This window comes from Schistocerca piceifrons, chromosome 1 (genome assembly GCF_021461385.2).
Source record: "Schistocerca piceifrons isolate TAMUIC-IGC-003096 chromosome 1, iqSchPice1.1, whole genome shotgun sequence".
Lineage (NCBI taxonomy): Eukaryota > Metazoa > Arthropoda > Insecta > Orthoptera > Acrididae > Schistocerca > Schistocerca piceifrons.
The window spans coordinates 513,327,540-513,351,783 of record NC_060138.1 but is presented as its reverse complement, the minus strand read 5'-3'; the positions used below and the strand labels follow the sequence as shown (position 1 = coordinate 513,351,783).

General features: G+C 43.6%; 1 protein-coding gene across 1 annotated transcript in view; it reads right to left on the bottom strand.

Moving 5' to 3' along the window:
• LOC124797543 (inter-alpha-trypsin inhibitor heavy chain H4-like) overlaps positions 1-24,244 on the bottom strand; it is a 104,259-nt gene that overhangs the window by 8,188 nt on the left and 71,827 nt on the right. The window contains exon 16 of the mRNA XM_047260794.1: positions 14,360-14,478. Within this exon, the coding sequence (XP_047116750.1) occupies positions 14,360-14,478 (119 nt within the window). The remainder of the gene's footprint in view (positions 1-14,359; positions 14,479-24,244) is intronic.

Genomic DNA, 24,244 nt, shown 5'->3' with positions numbered 1-24,244 from the left:
TTCACATTATCCAACTGGTTTCGTTTCAAAATCGTTGTATCACTCTTCTGGACAACCTCGTTTATTTTACTTATGATGTTCACAAGCGAAAATTAAAAACAACAACAGTAGAGTGAAAACAATTACCGCAGATGTCATATCTAATACTTCATCCTTGGATTTTTAGTGTACACTGCCTAAGCCAAGTTAAAAATGGTTCAAATGGCTCTGAGCACTATGGGATTTAAACATCTGAGGTCATCAGCCCCCTAGAAATTAGAACTACTTAAAATTAACTAACCTAAGGACATCATACACATCCATGCCCGAGGCAGGATTCGAACGCACGATCGTAGCTGTCACGCAGTTCCGGACTGAAGCGCCTAGACCTGCTCGGCCACGGCGGCCGGCCCAAGCTAAAAGTAAAGCGACTGAAGAAGTAAAATAGAGTAGCATTCACCAGGGAGAAAGTATTGAAAATAATACTTAATATGCTTTCAATCCATAATTAACTGATGAATGGAAACTCATAAAATGAGATATTCATAAAACACATTAAGAAGGAGACTGAGAGCCATACAAGATACTACACAGATGACGAAATGTATGTGACTGAATGACAAACATATCGAGTTCTGCTGAGTGAATATAAAAATCCAAATTAATTTCTCCTATGGAGAACAAGAGAAAATACTACAACTTCATCGTGGCTGTTAATGTTTGTCCCGCTAGTAACATGGTAATAAACTCTAAGAAAAAAAAGAGGGCGCACCACGAAGGAACTATCTGAATGGGACAGAAATCTCTAGATGTGATGAACATGTACACATAAGTAAATGATTACAGTTGAGGAAAAATGGATAATTTATTCAAGACAAAGAGCTTCACAAATTGACCAAGGCAGTAACGTATTCCCCCCCTGCGGGTCCGTTGGTTAGAATAGGCCCGCGGTATTCCTGCGTTTCGTAAGAGGCGACTAAAAGGAGTCTTACATGTTTGGGCCCTTATTTGGTGGTCCTTTCCCGGGATTGACCTCCATATTTCAAAATTATTTCGAAGAGCGAGCCAACTGGGGAAGGGCACATTACATCGTGCATTGAGACCTTTAGCCAGCTTTCTCGTCATCGCATTGCAGTCCCGCTCGTTCTCTATCTCTTGAGTGAGGATACATTCGTGGGTGCGATTTCCATCATGCACTGTGCAGTGTTGCTTTCTGCAGAGACGACGACCATGGACTTCCTTGCACCTAATATCCAGCACGGTAGCCGGTCCGTTGTGGTGGGGTCGCTATGTACCCTGTTGCTTGTAGCCCCTGAAAACACAGGGATCGCTCTGCTGATGGCTGCGCCGTTAACTCCCCACGTATGCCAAGGAGTAGATGCCTATCTCCCTGGGGCATCGGGACTCCCGGCAATGGCCGTCCTGCCAGGTGGCCCTTGCTGTGGCTGCGTGGCGCCCTTGGTCAGAGTAGGTGGCACCAGGGCGGATGAAGCTTGGGACATCTTCTCTTGCTGGTGGCCAACCACCAGCAGTGTCTAAGCGTTCTCGGGCTCAATTAAACGCTCCGAAATACGATCCAAAATCGTTCCCCTCCCTGGCGACACTGTGGGAGGAGCGAAAGGCTCAGGATGGCAGCAACACTTATTATCCCCAGTTCCTAGTTTGTACGAGAGCTGGTGGGGAGTCTTTCATGGCAACGAAACCTCAATTCTTTGTAGAGCATTTAGAGGACAAGTTTGGGGAGGTGGAGGGCTTGTCCAAAATGCGCTCTGGGTCAGTGTTGATAAAAACGACATCCTCTGCCCAGTCACGAAGGTTACTCGCTTGTGAGAAATTGGGGGATGTTTCAGTTACCATCACGCCCCATAAGAGTAAATATGGTCCAGGATATTATTTTCCATAAGGACCTTCTTTCGCAGTCTGATGACGAACTACGCGCCAATTCAGAGCGTCAAGGTGTTCATTCCATCCGGCATGTTCATCGGGAAACGAGGGGTAATCACGTTGCCACTGGTGCCTTCACCTTGGCCTTCAAGGGTGATACATTACCTGAGAAGTTCAAGTTGATGGTCTACTGCTGTGATGTCAGCCCCTATATCCCTCCCCCGATGTGGTGCTTTAAGTGCTGGAAGTTTGGCCATATGTCTTCCCACTGTACTTCCAGCCTCACATGTCGAGATTGTGGACGCCTATCACATCCTAATACTCCATGTGCCCCACCTCTCATCCGTGTCAACTGTGGAGAGCATCATTCACCTTGCTTGCCAGACTACAGGATCCTCCAGAAGGAGCAGAAAATCATGGAACATAAGACCCTGGACCAACTGACCTACACTGAGGCTAAGCAGAAGTTTGAATGCCTCCATCCTGTTCGCATGACTGCCACTGTTCTAGCCCCATCAGCACCACCTCCAACAGTCGCCTCTCAGAGTCGGAAGTCTAAACCTGCCCCTTGACTGTGGGGGGCACTACCCACCCTGTTGCAAAACAATAAACTGGTAGCCAATATCACAGGAATTCTTTTTAATCCAAGATCTGCGATCTTGGCTACCAGTTTATTGTTTTACAAGCATCTAGATCGCTCCTACATGAGCACAATGTTCTCCCTACAAAACACGTCGCTGTTGCTCCCACACCACCTCCCTCGGGAGCAGCAACTCCACAACCATTGGTGACACCAGTCCCCACTTCTAAGCCAGAGAAGTGTAAATCTTGGGTCACGCCCTACATCTACATCTACATCTACATCTATACTCCGCGAGCCACCTTACGGTGTGTGGCGGAGGGTACTTATTGTACCACTATCTGATCCCCCCTTCCCTGTTCCATTCACGAATTGTGCGTGGGAAGAACGACTGCTTGTAAATCTCCGTATTTGCTCTAATTTCTCGGATCTTTTCGTTGTGATCATTACGCGAGATATATGTGGGCGGTAGTAATATGTTGCCCATCTCTTCCCGGAATGTGCTCTCTCGTAATTTCGATAATAAACCTCTCCGTATTGCGTAACGCCTTTCTTGAAGTATCCGCCACTGGAGCTTGTTCAGCATCTCCGTAACGCTCTCGCGCTGACTAAATGTCCCCATGACGAATCGCGCTGCTTTTCGCTGGATCATGTCTATCTCTTCTATTAATCCAACCTGGTAAGGGTCCCATACTGATGAGCAATACTCAAGAATCGGACGAGCAAGCGTTTTGTAAGCTACTTCTTTCGTCGATGAGTCACATTTTCTTAGAATTCTTCCTATGAATCTCAACCTGGCGCCTGCTTTTCCCACTATTTGTTGTATGTGATCATTCCACTTCAGATCGCTCCGGATAGTAACTCCTAAGTATTTTACGGTCGTTACCGCTTCCAATGATTTACCACCTATGGCATAATCGTACTGGAATGGATTTCTGCCCCTATGTATGCGCATTATATTACATTTATCTACGTTTAGGGAAAGCTGCCAGCTGTCGCACCATGCATTAATCCTCTGCAGGTCTTCCTGGAGTACGTACGAGTCTTCTGATGTTGCTACTTTCTTGTAGACAACCGTGTCATCTGCAAATAGCCTCACGGAGCTACCGATGTTGTCAACTAAGTCATTTATGTATATTGTAAACAATAAAGGTCCTACCACGCTTCCTTGCGGTACTCCCGAAATTACCTCTACATCTGCAGATTTTGAACCGTTAAGAATGACATGTTGTGTTCTTTCTTCTAGGAAATCCTGAATCCAATCACAAACCTGGTCCGATATTCCGTAAGCTCGTATATTTTTCACTAAACGTAAGTGCGGAACCGTATCAAATGCCTTCTTGAAGTCCAGGAATACGGCATCAATCTGGTCGCCAGTGTCTACGGCACTGTGAATTTCTTGGGCAAATAGGGCGAGCTGAGTTTCACATGATCTCTGTTTGCGGAATCCATGTTGGTTATGATGAAGGAGATTTGTATTATCTAAGAACGTCATAATACGAGAACACAAAACATGTTCCATTATTCTACAACAGATTGACGTAAGCGAAATAGGCCTATAATTATTCGCATCTGATTTATGACCCTTCTTGAAAATGGGAACGACCTGCGCTTTCTTCCAGTCGCTAGGTACTTTACGTTCTTCCAGCGATCTACGATAAATTGCTGATAGAAAGGGGGCAAGTTCTTTAGCATAATCACTGTAGAATCTTAAGGGTATCTCGTCTGGTCCGGATGCTTTTCCGCTACTAAGTGATAGCAGTTGTTTTTCAATTCCGATATCGTTTATTTCAATATTTTCCATTTTGGCGTCCGTGTGACGGCTAAAGTCAGGGACCGTGTTACGATTTTCCGCAGTGAAACAGTTTCGGAACACTGAATTCAGTATTTCTGCCTTTCTTCGGTCGTCCTCTGTTTCGGTGCCATGGTGGTCAACGAGTGACTGAATAGGGGATTTAGATCCGCTTACCGATTTTACATATGACCAAAACTTTTTAGGGTTCTTGTTTAGATTATTTGCCAATGTTTTATGTTCGAATTCGTTGAATGCTTCTCTCATTGCTCTCTTTACGCTCTTTTTCGCTTCGTTCAGCTTTTCCTTATCAGCTATGATTCGACTACTCTTAAACCTATGATGAAGCTTTCTTTGTTTCCGTAGTACCTTTCGTACATGATTGTTATACCACGGTGGATCTTTCCCCTCGCTTTGGACCTTAGTCGGTACGAACTTATCTAAGGCGTACTGGACGATGTTTCTGAATTTTTTCCATTTTTGTTCCACATCCTCTTCCTCAGAAATGAACGTTTGATGGTGGTCACTCAGATATTCTGCGATTTGTGCCCTATCACTCTTGTTAAGCAAATATATTTTCCTTCCTTTCTTGGCATTTCTTATTACACTTGTAGTCATTGATGCAACCACTGACTTATGATCACTGATACCCTCTTCTACATTCACGGAGTCGAAAAGTTCCGGTCTATTTGTTGCTATGAGGTCTAAAACGTTAGCTTCACGAGTTGGTTCTCTAACTATCTGCTCGAAGTAATTCTCGGACAAGGCAGTCAGGATAATGTCACAAGAGTCTCTGTCCCTGGCTCCAGTTCTGATTGTGTGACTATCCCATTCTATACCTGGTAGATTGAAGTCTCCCCCTATTACAATAGTATGATCACGAAACTTCTTCACGACGTTCTGCAGGTTCTCTCTGAGGCGCTCAACTACTACGGTTGCTGATGCAGGTGGTCTATAGAAGCACCCACCTTTGATACTTAGCTTAACCCAGATTATTTCACATTCGCATTCGCTAATAACTTCACTGGATATTATTTAATTCTTTACTGCTATAAATACTCCTCCACCATTGGCGTTTATCCTATCCTTGCGGTATATATTCCATTCTGTGTCTAGGATTTCGTTACTGTTCACTTCCGGTTTTAACCAACTTTCCGTTCCTAATACTATATGCGCACTATTTCCTTCAATAAGAGATACTAATTCAGGAACCTTGCCCTGGATACTCCTACAGTTTACCAATATTACGTTAACTTTTCCTGTTTTTGGTCTCTGAGGACGGACGTTCTTTATCAACGATGATAATGTCCTCTCTGGTAAGCCGTCAGGTATTTCATCGTTTCGCCCAAGGGGGGGTCCCTCTAACCTAAAAAAACCCCGTGTGCACGCCACACGTACTCTGCTACCCTAGTAGCTGCTTCCGGTGTGTAGTGCACGCCTGACCTGTCTAGGGGGGCCCTACAGTTCTCCACCCAATAACGGAGGTCGATGAATTTGCAACCATTATAGTCGCAGAGTCGTCTGAGCCTCTGGTTTAGACCCTCCACACGGCTCCAAACCAGAGGACCGCGATCGACTCTGGGCACTATGCTGCAGATATTAAGCTCAGCTTGCACTCCGCGTGCGATGCTGGTTGTCTTCACCAAATCAGCCAGCCGCCGGAAGGAACCAAGGATGGCCTCAGAACCCAAGCGGCAGGCGTCATTCGTTCCGACATGTGCTACTATCTGCAGCCGGTCACACCCAGTGCGTTCAATAGCTGCCGGAAGGGCCTCCTCCACATTACGGACGAGACCCCCCGGCAAGCACACCGAGTGCACACTGGCATTCTTCCCCGACCTACCCGGTATTTTCCTGAGGGGCTCCATAACCCGCCTAACGTTGGAGCTCCCTATAACTAATAGGCCCGCCCTCTGTGACTGTCGGGACCTTGCCGGAGAATCGGCCACTGGCCCAACAGGCGAGGCATCCTGTGGTGGCTCGGAAACGATGTCATCACCACTAGGAAGCACCCCGTACCTGTTGGAAAGGGGTAAGGCAGCTGCCACGCGGCCAGATCCCACCTTCGCCTTTCGGCCAGGCACGCGCGAGCCCACCACTGTCCGCCATTCACCCTGGAGTGATGGCTGACCGGTAAGATGCTCACTGCCGGAAGACGCAGCGACATCAGGGGTTCCATGTGATTCCAAGGCCACCGAAGTAGGCATAGGTCTCACCACAGTTGCCCCAACGCCACTACGAGCCGACGCCTGCGCCTCGAGCTCGATGAGCCTCACAGACAAAGCCTCCACCTGCCCCCGAAGAGTGGCCAATTCTCCTTGCGTCCGCTCACAACAACCACAGTCCCTACACATGACTATGTTTACCCTACTCTATACGGTGACAAATTCCCAAGATAATCTTCTGATGAGCTACTCTGATAATCAAGAAACACTCACTGAAATACGAGACGCGAAAACTACGCTAGGTTTTCCCAGAAAAACTATTTAAAAGCTAAGCGCAGCAAATAAGTACAAAAACGCTTTATACAAACAGTACTCGCTGCTGCTGGTGCTCTCGCTCTAGCTGTCACAAGACAACTGCTGATTCAAGTGACTAGTGGCTAACGGCCGCGAAACAAACAAAAGACGGTTTTAGGGCGCTTTCTGTTCTAAACGATCAAGAAAACACTAAGAAATCTAACACGGAAACTACGTAAAGTTTTATCAAGAACTGTTAGTTACTATGCAGAGCAGATAAACACAAATAGAATCCCTTGCTTAGTGGAAGGTCGTAAACAAAATGCAAAATAAACGCTTTATACAAACAGTGCTCGCTCCTGCTGGTGCTCTCGCTCTGGCTGTCACAAGACAACTGCTGATTCAAGTGACTAGTGCCTAACGGCCGCGAAACAAACAAAAGACGGTTTTAGGGCGCTTTCTGTTCTAAACGATCAAGAAAACACTAAGAAATCTAACACGAAAACTACGTAAAGTTTTATCAAGAACTGTTAGTTACTATGCAGAGCAGATAAACACGAATAGAATCCCTTCCTTAGTGGAAGGTCGTAAACAAAATGCAAAATAAACGCTTTATACAAACAGTACTCGCTGCTGCTGGTGCTCTCGCTCTGGCTGTCACAAGACAACTGCTGATTCAAGTGACTAGTGCCTAACGGCCGCGAAACAAACAAAAGACGGTTTTAGGGCGCTTTCTGTTCTAAACGATCAAGAAAACACTAAGAAATCTAACACGAAAACTACGTAAAGTTTTATCAAGAACTGTTAGTTACTATGCAGAGCAGATAAACACGAATAGAATCCCTTCCTTAGTGGAAGGTCGTAAACAAAATGCAAAATAAACGCTTTATACAAACAGTACTCGCTGCTGCTGGTGCTCTCGCTCTGGCTGTCACAAGACAACTGCCCTACCCAGGATTCCAACCAGCGGCACAGCAGACACATGCCAGTGGCAGAAGAAGCCACAGGTCGCTGTCCATAGGGCTTCTCGGTCCTCTTCAGTCCTGGAGACTGAATTAAAGAAGCCCTCCCAGCATGGGCAACCGAAGGAACAGCGCGAAAAATCGAAATCGAAGACCCCTAAGACCAAGGAAACTGCAGTGGCACCCACTGCCACGCTCCCTACAAGCTCTGCGTCTGAGGATGAGGTGGAGATTCTGGCGTCCAATGAGGACCTAGATCTCGCAGGTCCCTCATACATGATGGATGTCACTCCCATCGGTACTAAGTCGGTGGCAGCAGGTAACCCAGCAGCGTAATCTGTCTCCTCAGTCCCTTCCCACCTTTCTCGGCCATGGACACTGTCACCCTCCAGTGGAATGGCTGTGGTTTTTTCCAGTATCCTGCTGAGCTCTGACAACTTCTCAGCCATCACCATTTCCTCTGCATTGCTCTTCAGGAAACTTGGTTTCTGGCGATGCGAACTCCCGCCCTCTGTGTCTATCGGGGTTATTATAAGAACCGGGCAGCTTATGGGAGGGTATCTGGTGGCGTCTGCACCTATGTCCTTCACTCTCTTTACAGTGAGTGTGTCCCTCTACAAACACCTTTAGAGGCTGTCGCTGTTTGGGTGTGGACGCCTCAGGCTGTTAAGTCTGCAGTATCTATCTTCCACCAGATGGTGATGTCCTGCAACATGTCCTGGCTGCGCTGATAGCCCAATTGCCGCCACCTTTTCTGTTACTGGGCGACTTCAACGCTCATAACCCTCTGTGGGGTGGATCAGTGGCAACAGGCCGACTCAGCGTCATTCAGCAAGTGTTGTCACAGCTCGACCTTTCTCTTTTAAATTATGGTGCCTTCACACACTTCAGTGTGGCACATGGGATGTACTCTGCCATCGACCTTTGGATCTGCAGCTGTAGCCTCTTACCATCTGTCCAATGGAGTGTGCATGATGACTTGTGTGGTAGTGACCAGTTTCCGATCTTTCTGTCACTGCAAAAGCGTCACTCTTCTGGGCACCCCTGCAGATGGGCTATGAATACGGCTGACTGGGACTTGTTCACCTCCATTGACACTATTGAGCCTCTTTTCAATGGCGCCATTGATGCGGTGGTTCAGTCGGTCACCACCGGCATCGTTACTGCCACAGAATCTGCAATTCCCTATTCTTCTGGGTACTCTCGGCGGAGGACTGTGCCTTGGTGGTCAGCCAAGATCGATGAGGTGTTTAGAGATCGCAGGAGGGCCCTCCAGCGACACAAGTAGCATCCCTATTTGGAACACCTCATCACCTTTAAATGGCTCCGTGTGCGAGCCCACTGCCTCATTTGCCGATGCAAGCAGGAGTGCTGGGAAAGATATGTCTCCACCATTGGCCTCAATACCGCGTCATCGCAGGTTTGGACCCAGATTCAGCGACTCTATGGCTATCGGACCCCTGTAAATGTACCTGGGCTTTCAATTAATGGAGCAGTCTGTACTGTCACTGACACGATTGAAAAATTCTTAGCAGAGCATTTTGCTCGAAGTTCTGCTTCTGCACATTACTCGCTGGCTTTCCGCACACTGAAAGAGTGGTTGGAACATCGGAGGCTTTTGTTCCACACATGCCACCCTGATGTGTACAATGCTCTGTTCAGTGAGTGGGAATTCCAAAGAGCCCTAGCTGCTTCCCCTGACATGGCTACTGGACCAGATTGCATCCACTGTCAGATGCTCAAACACCTCTCGGTGGACTGTCAGCGACACCTCCTCGACCTTGTCAACCATATCTGGGTTGAGCGTGAGTTCCTGTCGCAATGGCGGGAAATCATCGTAATCCCTGTGTTAAAACCTGGCAAGAACCCACTGGAGGTGGACAGCTACCGCCCCATTAGCCTCACCAACGTTCTTTGCAAGTTGATCAAACGCATGGTGAGCCAGAGGTTGAGTTGGATACTTGAGTCTCGGGGCCTTCTAGCTCCGTCTCAGGGTGGGTTTCATACAAAATTTTCTGTCGCTTCGTTCCTTCCCTGTGCAAGTTGTGGCTTCCCATAGTTCCTCCCAAGTGCAGGAGAATGGGGTCTCACAAGGATCTGTCTTGAGTGTCTGCCTCTTTTTAGTTGCAATTAATGGAGTCACTCCAGCGGTGGGAACGTCTGTCTCACCTTCACTGTATGCTGACGACTTCTGCCTATACTATAGCTCCACCGGCATTGCAGCTGCTGAACGGCAGTTGCAGAGCACTATCCACAAGGTGCAGTCTTGGCCTGTAGAGAATGGCTTCCAGTTTTTGGCATCGTACTGTTCACCCTGAGCCACGGCTTTATCTTGATGATGAACCTCTTGCTGTGGTGGAGACACACCAATTTTTGGGATTGGTTTTCGATACGCAGTTGACTTGGCTGCCTCATATTCGGCAGCTTAAACAAACGTGCTGGTGCCATCGTAACATTCTTCGTTGCTTGAGTCACACCAGCTGGGGTGCCGATTGGTCTACCTTTCTACGACTGTACCAGGCATTAATTCAGTCCCATCTAGATTATGGTAGTCTGGCTTATGGTTTTACATCCCCTTCTGTTTGTGGTTGCTGGTCCCCATCCTTCACAGTGGGATCCGACTCTCCACTGGAGAGTTTTTGGATGTACTACTGCGGGATATTGTGTCTAATTCTGTCCCACTGACGTGTTATATCGACAAAATCCCGAGCTGATTGGAGGGCCCTGCCTATAATGTTCCTAACATCGTTAGTTGGGGGAGAGCTCCGGCGTCCTTGACGGAAAATGTAGGATTTTGCAAGAAGACAAGCAGTAGAAACTCTCGGCATGTGCGGGCGGCCATTACCTTGCTGAAATATAAGCCCAGGATTACTTGCGATGAAGGGCAACAAAAGGGGGCGTAGAATATCGCCGACCTACCGCTGTGCTGTAAGGGGCCGTGGACAACGACAAAACGGATCCTGCTGTGAAAGGAAATGGCACCCTAGGCTATCACTCCTGGTTGTCGGCAAGCTACAGTTAGGTTCCTATCCCACCAATGTCCAGGACATCTCCAGACATATCCGCGCTGGTCTCCAGGGCTCAGTTCGAAGCGAGACTTACCACTGAAGACAGTTCTACCCCACGAATGGTGGGGTACATATGGTTCCCAATTCGTGCAGCGACCGTAAACCATAAAATTACCAAATATGCATCAACCAGTGGCAAAATCATGTTTTGCAAAAGTGAATAAATAAAACATGATTTTGCGACTGGTTCTGCATATTTGGTAATTTTAGTTCTACCCTAGTCAATGAGATTCCAAATCGAATGTGCCCGACACTACTGCGAACGGGTTATTTGATGTACAGTGGTCAATGGTCCCCGCAGCAAGGGGCACCACGAGCTCAGCCCTCTTTCTGTGAACGGCCTATTGGGTTGCAGTATTTACTGCCTCGGCCTTCTCGTTCTGTCATCTGTCTAGGTCGACCGGTTCCTCCTTGACGCTGTGTTCGGCCATATTTCTCCCATTCCTGTCGATATCGTCGACTAGTGCCATCGCTTCTATTCAAACATCTAGAGATTCGCCAGTTACTCCAACCGGCTTCTTTGAGCCCAACTAAGTCTCCTCCCTCAACTGCTGACATCTGCTTATATTGTTCACGCCCCTGTCCGGTGGCATAATTCCTTACCAACTGAGTACAGGGAATGCAATGTGCAAGGAGTTTACGTCCTGTTGTCGACATGTCTCCTGTTAACTGTAACTGCCATCTGGGCGCTGAGAATGCGCTGCAATCTCGCACATTCATTTATCGGCAACCAAAGTTTACAATTATGCATTTTTTGTCTCTACATGTATTAATATCTGTTGGTGGTTAGCTTGCAGAACTTCTTCATAACTGAATCGCTTTCCTTTTCTCTTTCTTGGTGCACGAGCTTGAATTTTGGATACTGCTGATTGAACAAATCAAGTGTATAACACTTCGGTACTTTTTTATGTTACCATCCTAAACTTCCCAAGAAAATATTAGCACCACTTAGGTATCTGGTAACGACGGTGGGCTTAGATTCAAAAGAGCAGGCAATGAAAGACTAAAACTTATGAAATTAAAAATGTTACTTTAATGTGAAACAAAAATTAAAAATAGCCGAAATAAAAGGATTTCAACAAAATTCTTCTGGGCTTATTTCCGCGTCATGTATGGTATGACCAATGACCTTTGTACTACGAGGGCTGTTCAGAAAGTAAGTTACGATCGGTCGCGAAACGGAAACCACAGTGAAAACCAGAAACATTTTATTTGCAACAGTTGGGTACACCTTCCACCTACTTCTCTACATAGTCGCCGTTCCAACTTCGAGTTTTGTCGTAGTGTTGTATCAACTTTCCAATATCCTCGTCATAGAAAGCAGCCACTTGTGCTTTCGGCCAGGTCTGCAGCTCGTTGTCTGTCGAAAAATTTTGTCTTCATGGCCAGCGGTTTTTGTGAGCAGAAATGAGACTCAGGGGGAGCCAATTACGGACTGTATTGTGGGTGATCAAACACTTCTCATCGGAAACGCTGCAGGAGCGTCTTCATTGCCCCTGCAGTGTGCGGCCTTGAATTGGCTTGAAGAAGGAACTGCTCGACAGTTGTGTTATGTGGGCTGCATGACACAGGCGAAATCTCTAACCGGGCCCTCATGCTTGGCGGAAGACGCTATTCCCTACGCATCTTTACGTGCTCACTGTTCACTCAAAACTGAAAAGAGCGTCGCGACACGATTGACGGGCATACTAGAGACACTGACCAACACATCTGTGCGAAGCTTTACCGGATTTTCCCAGTGGTTTCCATTTCGCGACCGATCGTAACTTACTTTCTGGACAGCCCTCGTACTTCTCCAGGCAGTCTTCATTAGGATGCTGAAAGATACCTGCAAGAGCAGTCGGACCGTCTGTAGTTTTATATATAACGGTCACAATCATGAACAAAGAGACTGGGGGTGTGAAACCCTAGGGTCATTAAATAGAGGTAGCTTTCCAGAAAATGCTGATCTTTGTACACCTGTGAAATGAAAATCTGCTGTCGGGTAGCATTCAACGCCGTGCTCCCCCACCCCGTTCATTGTAACATGCTCTCATCTCCCTTAGTGGTCGAGACGCTGCGCAGTCCTGTTCCACTGCTCGGCCTCAGCCCTCTGGAGGCCATCAGGTGTGTGATGAGGCTTCCTGTGGTGACGCACTGCAAGTTTTAACCGGCCCCCCACACGGTCAGTCAACTTTCTGTCACCATATACTGCAATATTGCACACCACCCCATTCGGTTGAATTCTGCTTGCCTGGAGGAAGGTATTCACGACGAGGGCACGTTGTGCTCTTGCATTCTCATAGATGACTCCATCACCTAAATGTTGTCTATAAAAAGGGACGATACCCCTTCCTCGATACTGCACAGTCCTCAAATTATTCTTGATAGCGATGAGAGAGGTCTGAAGTATATACACGATCCTGGCCCAAAACACGACTGACCCACCTCCATGCTGCGACATGTGTGACTGTATGTCTGGGAAGTGCAATGGTACATCGTCACCTCAGTACTCTTGTACCACGACGATCTGATGTCAGACACATCTTGCATTCGTTACCGAAGACAACACCGCGTCACTTGTTGAGGTTCCATTCCAGTTGCTCCCTTGTCATGTCCTTCGTGTACCACAGCGTTAGAGCGTTCGTACTATTGTTTGTAATGGACGCCTAGAGGACGTAATGAGCAAGTGCAGATAGTTACGTGATGTTTTGGTCTTCATATCTCACCCAGTGATCTCCTACAAGGCACCGCGAATTTCTGTTGCACCCTCCTCGCGGTAACTATGAGCTGTAAGTTTTAGCTTATCCGCTGGCCCTGTCTACCGTTTACTTTTGGCGACACTGGGCTTTACTCACCTGCAATGAAAATGCGGATTTAATTTCACCCCATCACACAAGTGCCTGTACTTTGCGTTTTCTTGTGACTAAAGGAGTATTTTTCCAATTAAAAAAAAGAAAAAAAAACAGAAAATATTCAAGTTATGGGGCTATTGCGAAGCTTTTTTTGGGGCAGCTTATTTATTTGCAACTTAAGTCCTCTGTAACACGTCAAAAAATATCTGCTGACTAGATGGTGAAGTACGATCTAGAACAGTTAGTGTAAGACGTAAAAAACGTGTTTGACGGAATTGCCTAAATTGTGGAACGTACAGCTATGTCTCAAATGCACCCTCTGTGGACTGATGCTGAAACAAAATCCGATCACAAATCCGCCACATTGTGTCTTCACATTATGTGCTTATCCTGCAAAATGATTTCAGCGCGGAGTCCAGAGACTCATCAGCATAGCTTAGTAGCCGTATGGCACAAAAATGTAATGAAGGCGTTCTAAAATAACAGTAAAACTAAGAGGCAGATAATGTTTTTGTCAAAAAATTGCCTCTAATTTGCAGTTCTAAATCGACGTAATATGTCCATCAAAAACGAAACACTTCATATTTAATTCTCGCCTTGGAAGGATAGGCTCACTACTCGAGATGTCATACAAATGATTTCTACAGTCGATACTTTTCGACAACCAGAGGTAATAAAAACTAAACACAAGCAAACTGCTATGATTACCCTTAATACAAGCATGTAAATAACCTACCATCACATAATTAAAAACAAATACGTAGCCTTGTCAGTGCTGCCTACTTTGAACGACTTCCTTACCTTGTTCAGGGCCAGTTCGTAGGTTTCTGCCGTGCCATTCACTTCAAGTGTGACGTGTGAGGAGTTAGAGACACCGCCAAGCCAAGTGATCTCGGATATGTGCAGCGCCTGCTGTTGGCCTGCAACGGATTGAATAGCAACGGTCTTCCATGAATAATAGCTGGAGAATAAATAAAGTACTTTTAGTTTCTAGTTTGAATGGTTAATGACCAGCAACGGAATTCAGCCTTTCCACGCTAATATACAGCGTGGGGCGACTAAATTACTCACCAAAAATCGCTTTTCACCCGATACAGACACTTATAATCCGTTCTGATTTCGGCGAACAGTGAACAAGGGCCCATGAAACAAAGAGCAATGACTTCTCGAAGCTTCGTTAATACCGGCGATACATGCATAAATTTAGTTTTTTTCTTTTTTTAAATGAACTTACGTACACTTTTATGCTGACAGAATAACACATCTCGACGGGATGAAATTCACACTTTTTCAGATCTAAGAACCATTCACCAAGCAAGAATATACTGAACGTAGATACTTCAGTCCTGCTGATGTGACCATTGATTGCCCATTATCAGGAAGATTACGAGCCTGCCCAAGGGCCCTGCGCCACTTAGACATAGGAGTTAATTGAGAGATAGTTGAACCACTACATTGATCAAGTTTGTTGCGAGAAATGTCACAATTTACATACAGTGTGTTTCTTGTAAAACAGTAACAGAATCGAATCATTAATATTGCATAAAATATTTTCAAGTTTACAGCGCCATTCGATTACGAAGAACTGGTCGACATGTTCCCAGTTTATGCTGAAAGTTAATTAAATGCATCAAGAGCAGAAATATACGTGGAACAGTTTCTAGATAAACGCTGAAAGTACGTCCTACCTTCGTTGAAACACTGAAAATCCTTCACGATATTGGAAATTTTGCCCCAAGAGAATTTGTACGAAGGAATACTGCCAACGAACCAGCAGTTACTGCAATAAATTCGTTGGTCACATCGTGTAAAAAAACAAAGAGTTGTTGGTATCGGTCAAAGTAGCGCTATTTGTATTCTTCATAGGCATAAATATTAATCTTTCCTTACTTTTCTACATCAAGAGCTACATGACAGATATTTTAAACACCGTTTTGAACTCTGTCAGTGGGTTCTCTAGAAAAACAAATTGATTTGAGATGGTATTCTTTACCGACGAAGTCACTTAGACAGATCACTGGGTTAAAAGCCTACGAAGCGTTCACTACTGGTCAACGGTAAACCGACATTGGCTTCGTCGTGCTTTGCATAAACGACAGTAGAGTGCGAACGTGTGGTGTGGTGTAATCGGACAGCACGTGATTACCCTCTTATTTTATTAACGATACATTGAAAGGCGAAAAGTGCACACATATCTTGTAATTATCATACCCTTGTTATTAGAAAACATTACCTCAAGATCTCGTCAAATGTTGTTTCCTTCATGGTGAATGGCCTGCTCATAATTCTTCAGTAGCGAGAGATACATTAAACCATCTATTTCCAAGCCGGTGGATAGTAAGATGCAGTCCTATTCAGAGATGTTCAATATGATCACATAAATGATATCGTTACATTTCTTCCTCTGGGATGCGAAGTATCTTGTGCCTCTTAGCACAAAAAATGCATAAATTCAGTTATTTTAAATAAGCGATTTCTTACTGGATCAGCAAATATTTTGTACCACTGAATTTGTGTTGCTTAGCTCTGCTATTCTGGCGTCAAAAAGTAGCACTGTTCCATAAAAAAAATGTAATTTCTCCCTTAAAAAACAGGAAAAATTGAAACTTTTATAAACTTTCCAAAGGAAAAAAACAATGATAACAACACTCCAAAAAACAATATTTACTGACGGACAACTTTCTCATTGAGAAGAATTCAGGATATTTAACGGAAAACCAGGAAAACGAATTATGAAGACTGTATCCAAATTCTGAAGAGAGTTCAATGTAAACAACAATGTTTTAAACTAAATAACAGATTTTAACTGAACTAATGAAAGACTTTCCACACTAATATGTAAATCATCAAACAGAGTTTACACTATTTTAAATATACATTCCCCAACAAATGAAACAGAACACATTAGAAGCAAATACAAAATTTTTGGCAAAATATGGCAAACATCACAGATCACATTAAATCGAAAAATGCAGTTTTACTGCCTGGAGACTTTACTGTGCAAATAGACAAAGAACCTCATCACAGATCAATAGCAGGAAAATTCCCAGCACATAAAAGAACCAAAGCAAATGAAGAAAAATTCTTAAGCCCATGCAGACAGCATACAAAAGTCTTAAAATCTATACTTTTCAAAAAAACTTCCAACAAAACAAACTACATGGGTATATCAAATCCGACTTGTGGTGAAAAACAACTCGATCACGTTGCTGTAAGCAGACATTTTGCAATGGAACTACTCAATGCAAATGCGTGCCTCAGCGATACAGATGGCCGTACCGTAGGTGCAACCACAATGGAGGGGTATCTGTTGAGAGGTCAGACAAACGTGTGGATCCTGAAGAGGGGCAGCAACCTTTTCAATAGTTGCAGGGACAACAGTCTGGATGATTGACTGATCTGGCCTTGTAACACTAACCAAAACGGCCTTGCTGTGCTGGTACTGCGAGCGGCTGAAAGCAAGGGGAAACTACAGCCGTAATTTTTCCCGAGGGCATGCAGCTTTACTTTATGATGACGTCCTCTTGGGTAAAATATTCCAGAGGTAAAATAGTCCCCCATTCGGATCTCCGGGCGGGGACTACTCAAGAAGACGTCGTTATCAGGAGAAAGAAAACTGACGTTCTACGGATCGGAGCGTGGAATGTCAGTTCCTTCATTGGGCAGGTAAATTAGAAAATTTAAAAAGGGAAATGGATAGGTTAAAGTTAGATATAGTGGGAATTAGTGATGTTCGGTGGCAAGAGGAACAAGACTTTTGGTCAGGTGAATACGGGGCTATAAATACAAAATAAAATAAAGGTAACGCAGGAGTAGGCTTAATAATGAATAAAAAAAATAGGAGTGCGGGTAAGCTACTACAAACAGCGTAGTGAACGCAGTATTGTGGCTAAAATAGACACGAAGCTCATGCCTACTACAGTAGTACAAGTTTATATGCCAACTAGCTCTGCAGAGGATGAAGAAATTGATGAAATGTATGATGATATAAAAGAAATTATTCAGGTAGTGAAGGGAGACGAAAATTTAATAGTCATGGGTGACTGAAATTAGAGAGTAGGAAAAGGGAGAGAAGGAAACATAGTGGGTGAATATGAACTGGGGTTAAGAAATGAAAGAGGAAGCCGCCTGGTAGAATTTTGCACAGAGCACAACTTAATCATAGCTAACACTTGGTTCAAGAATCATGAAAGAAGGTTGTGTACCTGGAAGAATCATGGAGATACTAGTAGGTATCAGATAGATTATATAATGGTAAGACAAAGATTTAGGAACCAGGTTTTAAATTGTAAGACATTTCCAGGGGCAGATGTGGACTCTGACCACAATATATTGGTTATGAACTGTAGATTAAAACTGAAGAACTCCAAAAACGTGGGAATTTAAGGTGATGGGACCTGGATAAACTGAAAGAACCAGGGGTTATACAGAGTTTCATGGAGAGGATAAGGGAACAACTGACAGGAATGGGGGAAGGAAATACAGAAGAGTAAGAATGGATAGCTCTGAGGGGTGAAGTAGTGAAGGCAGCAGAGGATCAAGTAGGTAAAAAGACGAGGGCTAGTAGAAATCCTTCCGTAACAGAAGAAATATTGAATTTAATTGATGAAAAGAGATAATATAAAAATGCAGTAAATGAAGCAGGCAAAAAGGAATACAAACGTCTCAAAAATGAGATCGACATGAAGTGCAAAATGGCTAAGCAGTGATGGCTAGAGGACAGATGAAAGGATGTAGAGGCTTATCTCGCTAGGGGCAAGAGAGGTACTGCCTACAGGAAAATTAAAGAGACCTTTGGAGAAAAAAGAATATCAAGAGCTCAGATGGAAACCCAGTTCTAAGCAAAGAAGGGAAAGCAGAAAGGCGGAAGTAGTATATAGAGGGTCTATACAAGTGCGATGTACTTGAGGACAATATTATAGAAATGGAAGAGGATGTAGACAAAGATGAAATGGGAGATACGATACTGCATGAAGAGTTTGACAGAGCACTGAAAGACCTGAGTCGAAACTAGGCCCCGGGAGTAGACAACATTCCATTAGAACTACTGACGGCCTTGAGAGAGCCATTTCTGACAAAACTCTACCATCTGGTGCGCAAGATGTATGAGTCAGGCGAAACTCCTCCAGACTTCAAGAAGAATATAATAAGTCCAATCCCAAAGAAAGGAGGTGTTGACAGATGTGAAAATTACCGAACTATCAGTTTAATAAGTCACAGCTGCAAAATACTAACGCGAATTCTTTACAGACGAATGGAAAAACTGGAAGAAGCCGACCTCGGGGAATACCAGTTTGGATTCCGTAGAAATGTTGGATCAAGTGAGGCAATACTGACCTTACGACTTATCTTAGAAGAAAGATTAAGGAAAGGCAAACCTACGTTTCTAGCATTTGTAGACTTAGAGAAAGATTTTGACAATGTTGACTGGAATACTCTCTTTCAAATTCTAAAGGTGGCAGGGGTAAAATACTGGGAGCGAAAGGCTATTTATAATTTTTCCAGAAAGCAGATGGCAGTTATAAGAGTCGAGGGGCACGAAAGGGAAGCAGTGGTTGGGAAGGGAGTGAGGCAGGGTTGTAGCCTCTCCTCGATGTTATTCAATCTGTATATTGAGCAAGCAGTAAAGGAAACAAAAGAAAAATTTGGTGTAGGTATTAAAACCCATGGAGAAGAAATAAAAACATTGAGGTTCGCCGATGACATTGTAATTCTGTCAGAGACAGCAAAGGACTTGGAAGAGCAGTCGAACGGAATGGACAGCGTCTTGAAAGGAGGATATAAGATAAACATCAACAAAAGCAAAACGAGGATAATGGAATGTAGTCGAATTAAGTCGGGTGCTGCTGAGGGAATTAGATTAGGAAATGAGACACTTAAAGTAGTAAAGGAGTTTTGCTATTTGGGGAGCAAAATAACTAACGATGGTCGAAGTAGAGAAGATATAAAATGTAGACTGGCAATGGCAAGGAAAGCGTTTCTGAAGAAGATAAATTGTTAACATCGAGTATAGATTTAAGTGTCAGGAAGTCGTTTCTGAAAGTATTTGTATGGAGTGTAGCCATATATGGAAGTGAAACATGGACGATAAATAGTTTAGACAAGAAGAGAATAGAAGCTTTCGAAATGTGGTGCTACAGAAGAATGCTGAAATTAGATGGGTAGATCACACAACTAATGAGGAGATATTGAATAGAAGTGGGGAGGAGTTTGTGGCACAACTTGACAAGAAGAAGGGACCGGTTGGTAGTACATGTTCTGAGGCATCAGGGGATCACAAATTTAGCATTGGAGGGCAGTGTGGAGGGTAAAAATCGTAGGGGGAGACCAAGAGATGAATACACTAAGGAGATTCAAAAGGATGTAGGTTGCAGTAAGTACTGGGAGATGAAGAAGCTTGCACAGGATAGAGTAGCATGGAGAGCTGCATCAAACCAGTCTCAGGACTGAAGACCACAACAACAACAACAACCTCCTGTATTTATCATTTAATTCAAGGTTGGACCAACATTTAGAAAAATGAATCAGTACCAATTCAGGAAGTTTGACAGACAGATGTTATCTGGAGGAAGTGTTACGAAATTCTATTGGAAAAAATACATAAAACTTGGATGTTGGGAGCAACTTTAAAAAGACATTGAGACTGCAGAAGAAACTACCCCTCTTAAAAAGAAAGGAAAACATGCTTGGTGGAATGATGTTGGCGATACGATAAAGGGACAACGAGCTTCGAATATTTGGAACGCAAATACAAATGATAAGAACAGGAAAAGGTTTATAGAATCAAGGAAACATGCATGAAATGGACTCAAAAAGACCAGAGAATAAGAAATAAAAGATCAACTAACGTCAGCTGAACCACATTTGAAGCATAAAAACACAAGGAACTTTTATAAAACATTCAGAAATAGTTTTAAAGTGCACACACCGCCAAGTTTACTGTTTATAGAGCGAAAAACATAGAATATTGCATGTAGTAACACAGAGAACTGTAGAATACGTGCGGACTGCTTCAAAGGACTACTCAACTACGATCCACCAGAAAAAGAAATTCATTTTGATAGCTCCATAAAATTTCGGGCGTGCAGCCCCGTAAATTTCACTTCTTCCGATATTTCGGCCTGTATACCGTCCAGCCATCTTCAGAATGACTCGAGTGACTGACGCTCCCGCTTTTCTTTTTTTTCCTTTATTGTAATTTGATTCCCCTGCCCCATATGGACGCGTCAGCACTTACTCCGTCCTTTTAAACCAGCGGACCGTGCCAACGCGCATGCGGCCACAGATTCGCAAGGCGCCAGACACGTTGATCAGCGATGAAGAGGTACAACATACTCATGAAATTAGAGCTATGGCTGCACGGTCGATCAACACGGTGATATCCATGTATCACTACGAGCTGCACCGTTGCTACGTCTTTGTGAGTTGTTGCAGGAAGTGCCAGATTCCATAATTTGCCCCTGCTGAAGTCGTTGTCTCTATTAATTAAATTCGTCGCCAACTGACAGCGAGACGGTTCACCACCTCTATTTTTTAACTGCGCGTTATAGTGAGAGAATGGAGAAAATCCATTGATACTAAGGGTGTTCAACTAGGAAGAAATCAAATAAAATCAACACAGATTGTCTAGTTTTGCAGATGACATGGCATTAATTAAAAACCCTCTCGACGGTATCAAAGAACAAATCGCAGAACTACAGAAACAAGCAAACAAAATAAGATTAAAATAGCATTTGAAAAACACATGAAAAATATCAATTTTGCCCTCTAAATGTTAAAATTCATAACAATATAACATCTAAAACTAACCGTTTTAAATACTTGCGAGAATGGATAACATCTAACACAAAAATAAAGGTAGCCATGGAGAACAGAGTACATAAAATGGAAAGAGCATTCCAAATTACAGTAAACATATACAAAAAATGTACTTTGTCCGGGAACACAGACCTAAGATACTGTCAAACAGCTGTGGAAACTGTATGCAGCAGAAACACCTCAACTAACGAGATTTGGGGATGCTAAATACTGGAATAAGTTGAAAGAAGAATTTTGAGTAAAATAGTGAGACCTAAAAGTTATAGAAATGATGAATACAAGTTAAGATCATACAGAGAGTTCTATTTGAAATTGGAAAAGCTAACTATATAATGAAGAAATGAAAACTACAGTTTTATGTACGTAAATACCGAATGTGTCTAAGTAAGAAGACCTTACTAAAAAAGCTACAATTCCTAAAACACATTGTTCACTTAAAGTGACAAAGATATGGAAATCACTGAAATTAGAATGGTCGTAACAGATAACAGAATAGTTTCTAGAGAAACAATGCAAAAGGCAGGAAAGAGCGAGGACTGCAAAAGGAAGAAAGTGGGTCCAGGAGGAAAAGGAGCGACACTCTCGAATGATGAAGGAAATCAGAGAGCAACGAAAATTAAACATAAAGAAGAAAAACCAAAGTTGATTCATCGTACCCTCCAAAGCGTTATTCGAATAAATAAACAAAGAAATGCAAAGTCATGCCTGTAGCTGTGTTATTAATGAAGTTACGAGAAAGCGCTTCTGTTTGTTCATGAGCCACAGGCCACTATTCGTATACGTGTAAACAAATTACAAACATCTCTAAGTGTCAAAAGCAATCTGAGGTGCAAAATCTCGGCTTTTCATCCTGTATGACGTCATATGAAAGCGTAACGTCCTCATAAGAAGCAAATCTTTTCCTTTTTGCAGCTGAAATAGGTCCAGGTATAATCAATATCATAATGTCTCCTACCCACACAGCAAACAAAAATCTTAGTAATTTTCAGCAAATAGCTCTAGGAAAAAGTATTTTGCTTGAATTTGATAAAATTTAGCACAATCAGCTAAATAACTTTAATAAAACACCAGAACCTACACCGGGTGTTTATTCGAACAATGAACTAAAAGAACTAAATGGTGTTGATTGTTGCCTCAAATAGCAAACCTCACTGATGGTTTTATTCAGTGAATTATTTAAGTTACACATGCAGTACGTGTGGTTACAGCCATAGACGAATTAAGACGAAAAATTGGTTCATTCTGCGCTATTCTGTTCAGTAATAAGTTATGGAATCATTTTTTGGGTAAAACTCAGTACACAGGGATAAAATGTTCTGGAAAGAGAAGTGTGTTAGAAGAATTAAATTTGTGCAGACACTTTAAATACTGGGGTTTCGACAGCTATTTTGTGGTACCGTACATATGTTAATGAAAGACTTTCGAAACAAATATATCTCTCTTCTGTGAGCGAAGAAGTATGTAGATGGCTTCGATTTATTGACAGGATAGCAGCGCGGAGTGGCCGCGCAGTTTGAGGTGCCATGACGTTGGAGTCCTCCCTCGGGCATGTGTGTGTGTGTGTGTGTGTGTGTGTGTGTGTGTGTGTTGTTCTTAGCTTAAGTTAGTTTAAGTAGTGTGTAAGTCTAGGGACCGATGACCTCAGCAGTTTGGTACCTTAGGAATTTACACACATTTGAACATTGATAAGATATTGGGAATATCCTGTTTATGTAAGAAAATGATTCTTTACAGAACAACTGTACAACTTTTAGGTCATTATGCTGAAAGGTGTCTATCGCAAATATAAAATCAAGGAATATGCCTAAAAAGAAGAACTGTTAAGGATTTTACAACTAGTGGGGTCACGGAGGTTTCCAATAAGTACCAATAAATCTCCGCTAACAGACTAGTTTCATCGTTCAGTGATAAATATTTCGATAAAGAGTGAACTTCACTAAGTTATCCAACGACTGGTCTTGATAATACTGATGGAAAGTAGCAGGCACGTGTACTAACTACACTACACTCGTTCGTCCTCTGTTAGAATATTGCTGCGCGGTGTGGGATCCTTACCAGGTGGGATTGACGGAGGACATCGAGAGGGCGCAAAAAAGGGCAGCTCGTTTTGTATTATCACGTAATAGGGGAGAGAGTGTGGCAGATATGATACGCGAGTTGGGATGGAAGTCATTAAAGCAAAGACGTTTTTCGTCGCGGCGAGACCTATTTACGAAATTTCAGTCACCAACTTTCTCTTCCGAATGCGAAAATATTTTGTTGAGCCCAACTTACATAGGTAGGAATGATCATCAAAATAAAATAAGAGAAATCAGAGCTCGAACAGAAAGGTTTGGGTGTTCGTTTTTCCCGCGCGCTGTTCGGGAGTGGAATGGTAGGGAGATAGTATGATTGTGGTTCGATGAACCCTCTGCCAAGCACTTAAATGTGAATTGCAGAGTAATCATGTAGATGTAGATGTACTAACATCCTCCGTCCTCGCAATTTGTCTCGTAGCTTTCATCTTAATGAGGTTAGAACTGTCAACACGGCACTCGCCTGCAAAAGTTTCAGCACCAGGATGAAAAGTCGTGGTCGTGTATGGACCGGAAGGAGCTTTTGCTGCCTCGTGAATCACTAAAAGTAAGATGTAAATCTGAACTTTAAAATACATCAGAATTTGTTAGTAAGCTTAGAAATTCGAAACATTTCTCAGGCTGTTGCCAGCAAAAGCCTTAACTTTCCGCCATAATATGAAATTCCGACTGAGAGACACTGATACCTACGCTGCTCAGGTGTGATACTAAAATCGTCAGATACGCGGGATGTGAAAGGAATCTGTGTTTCCATTATCCTGCATTATTACAGGAATCAGACATATACTGTTGC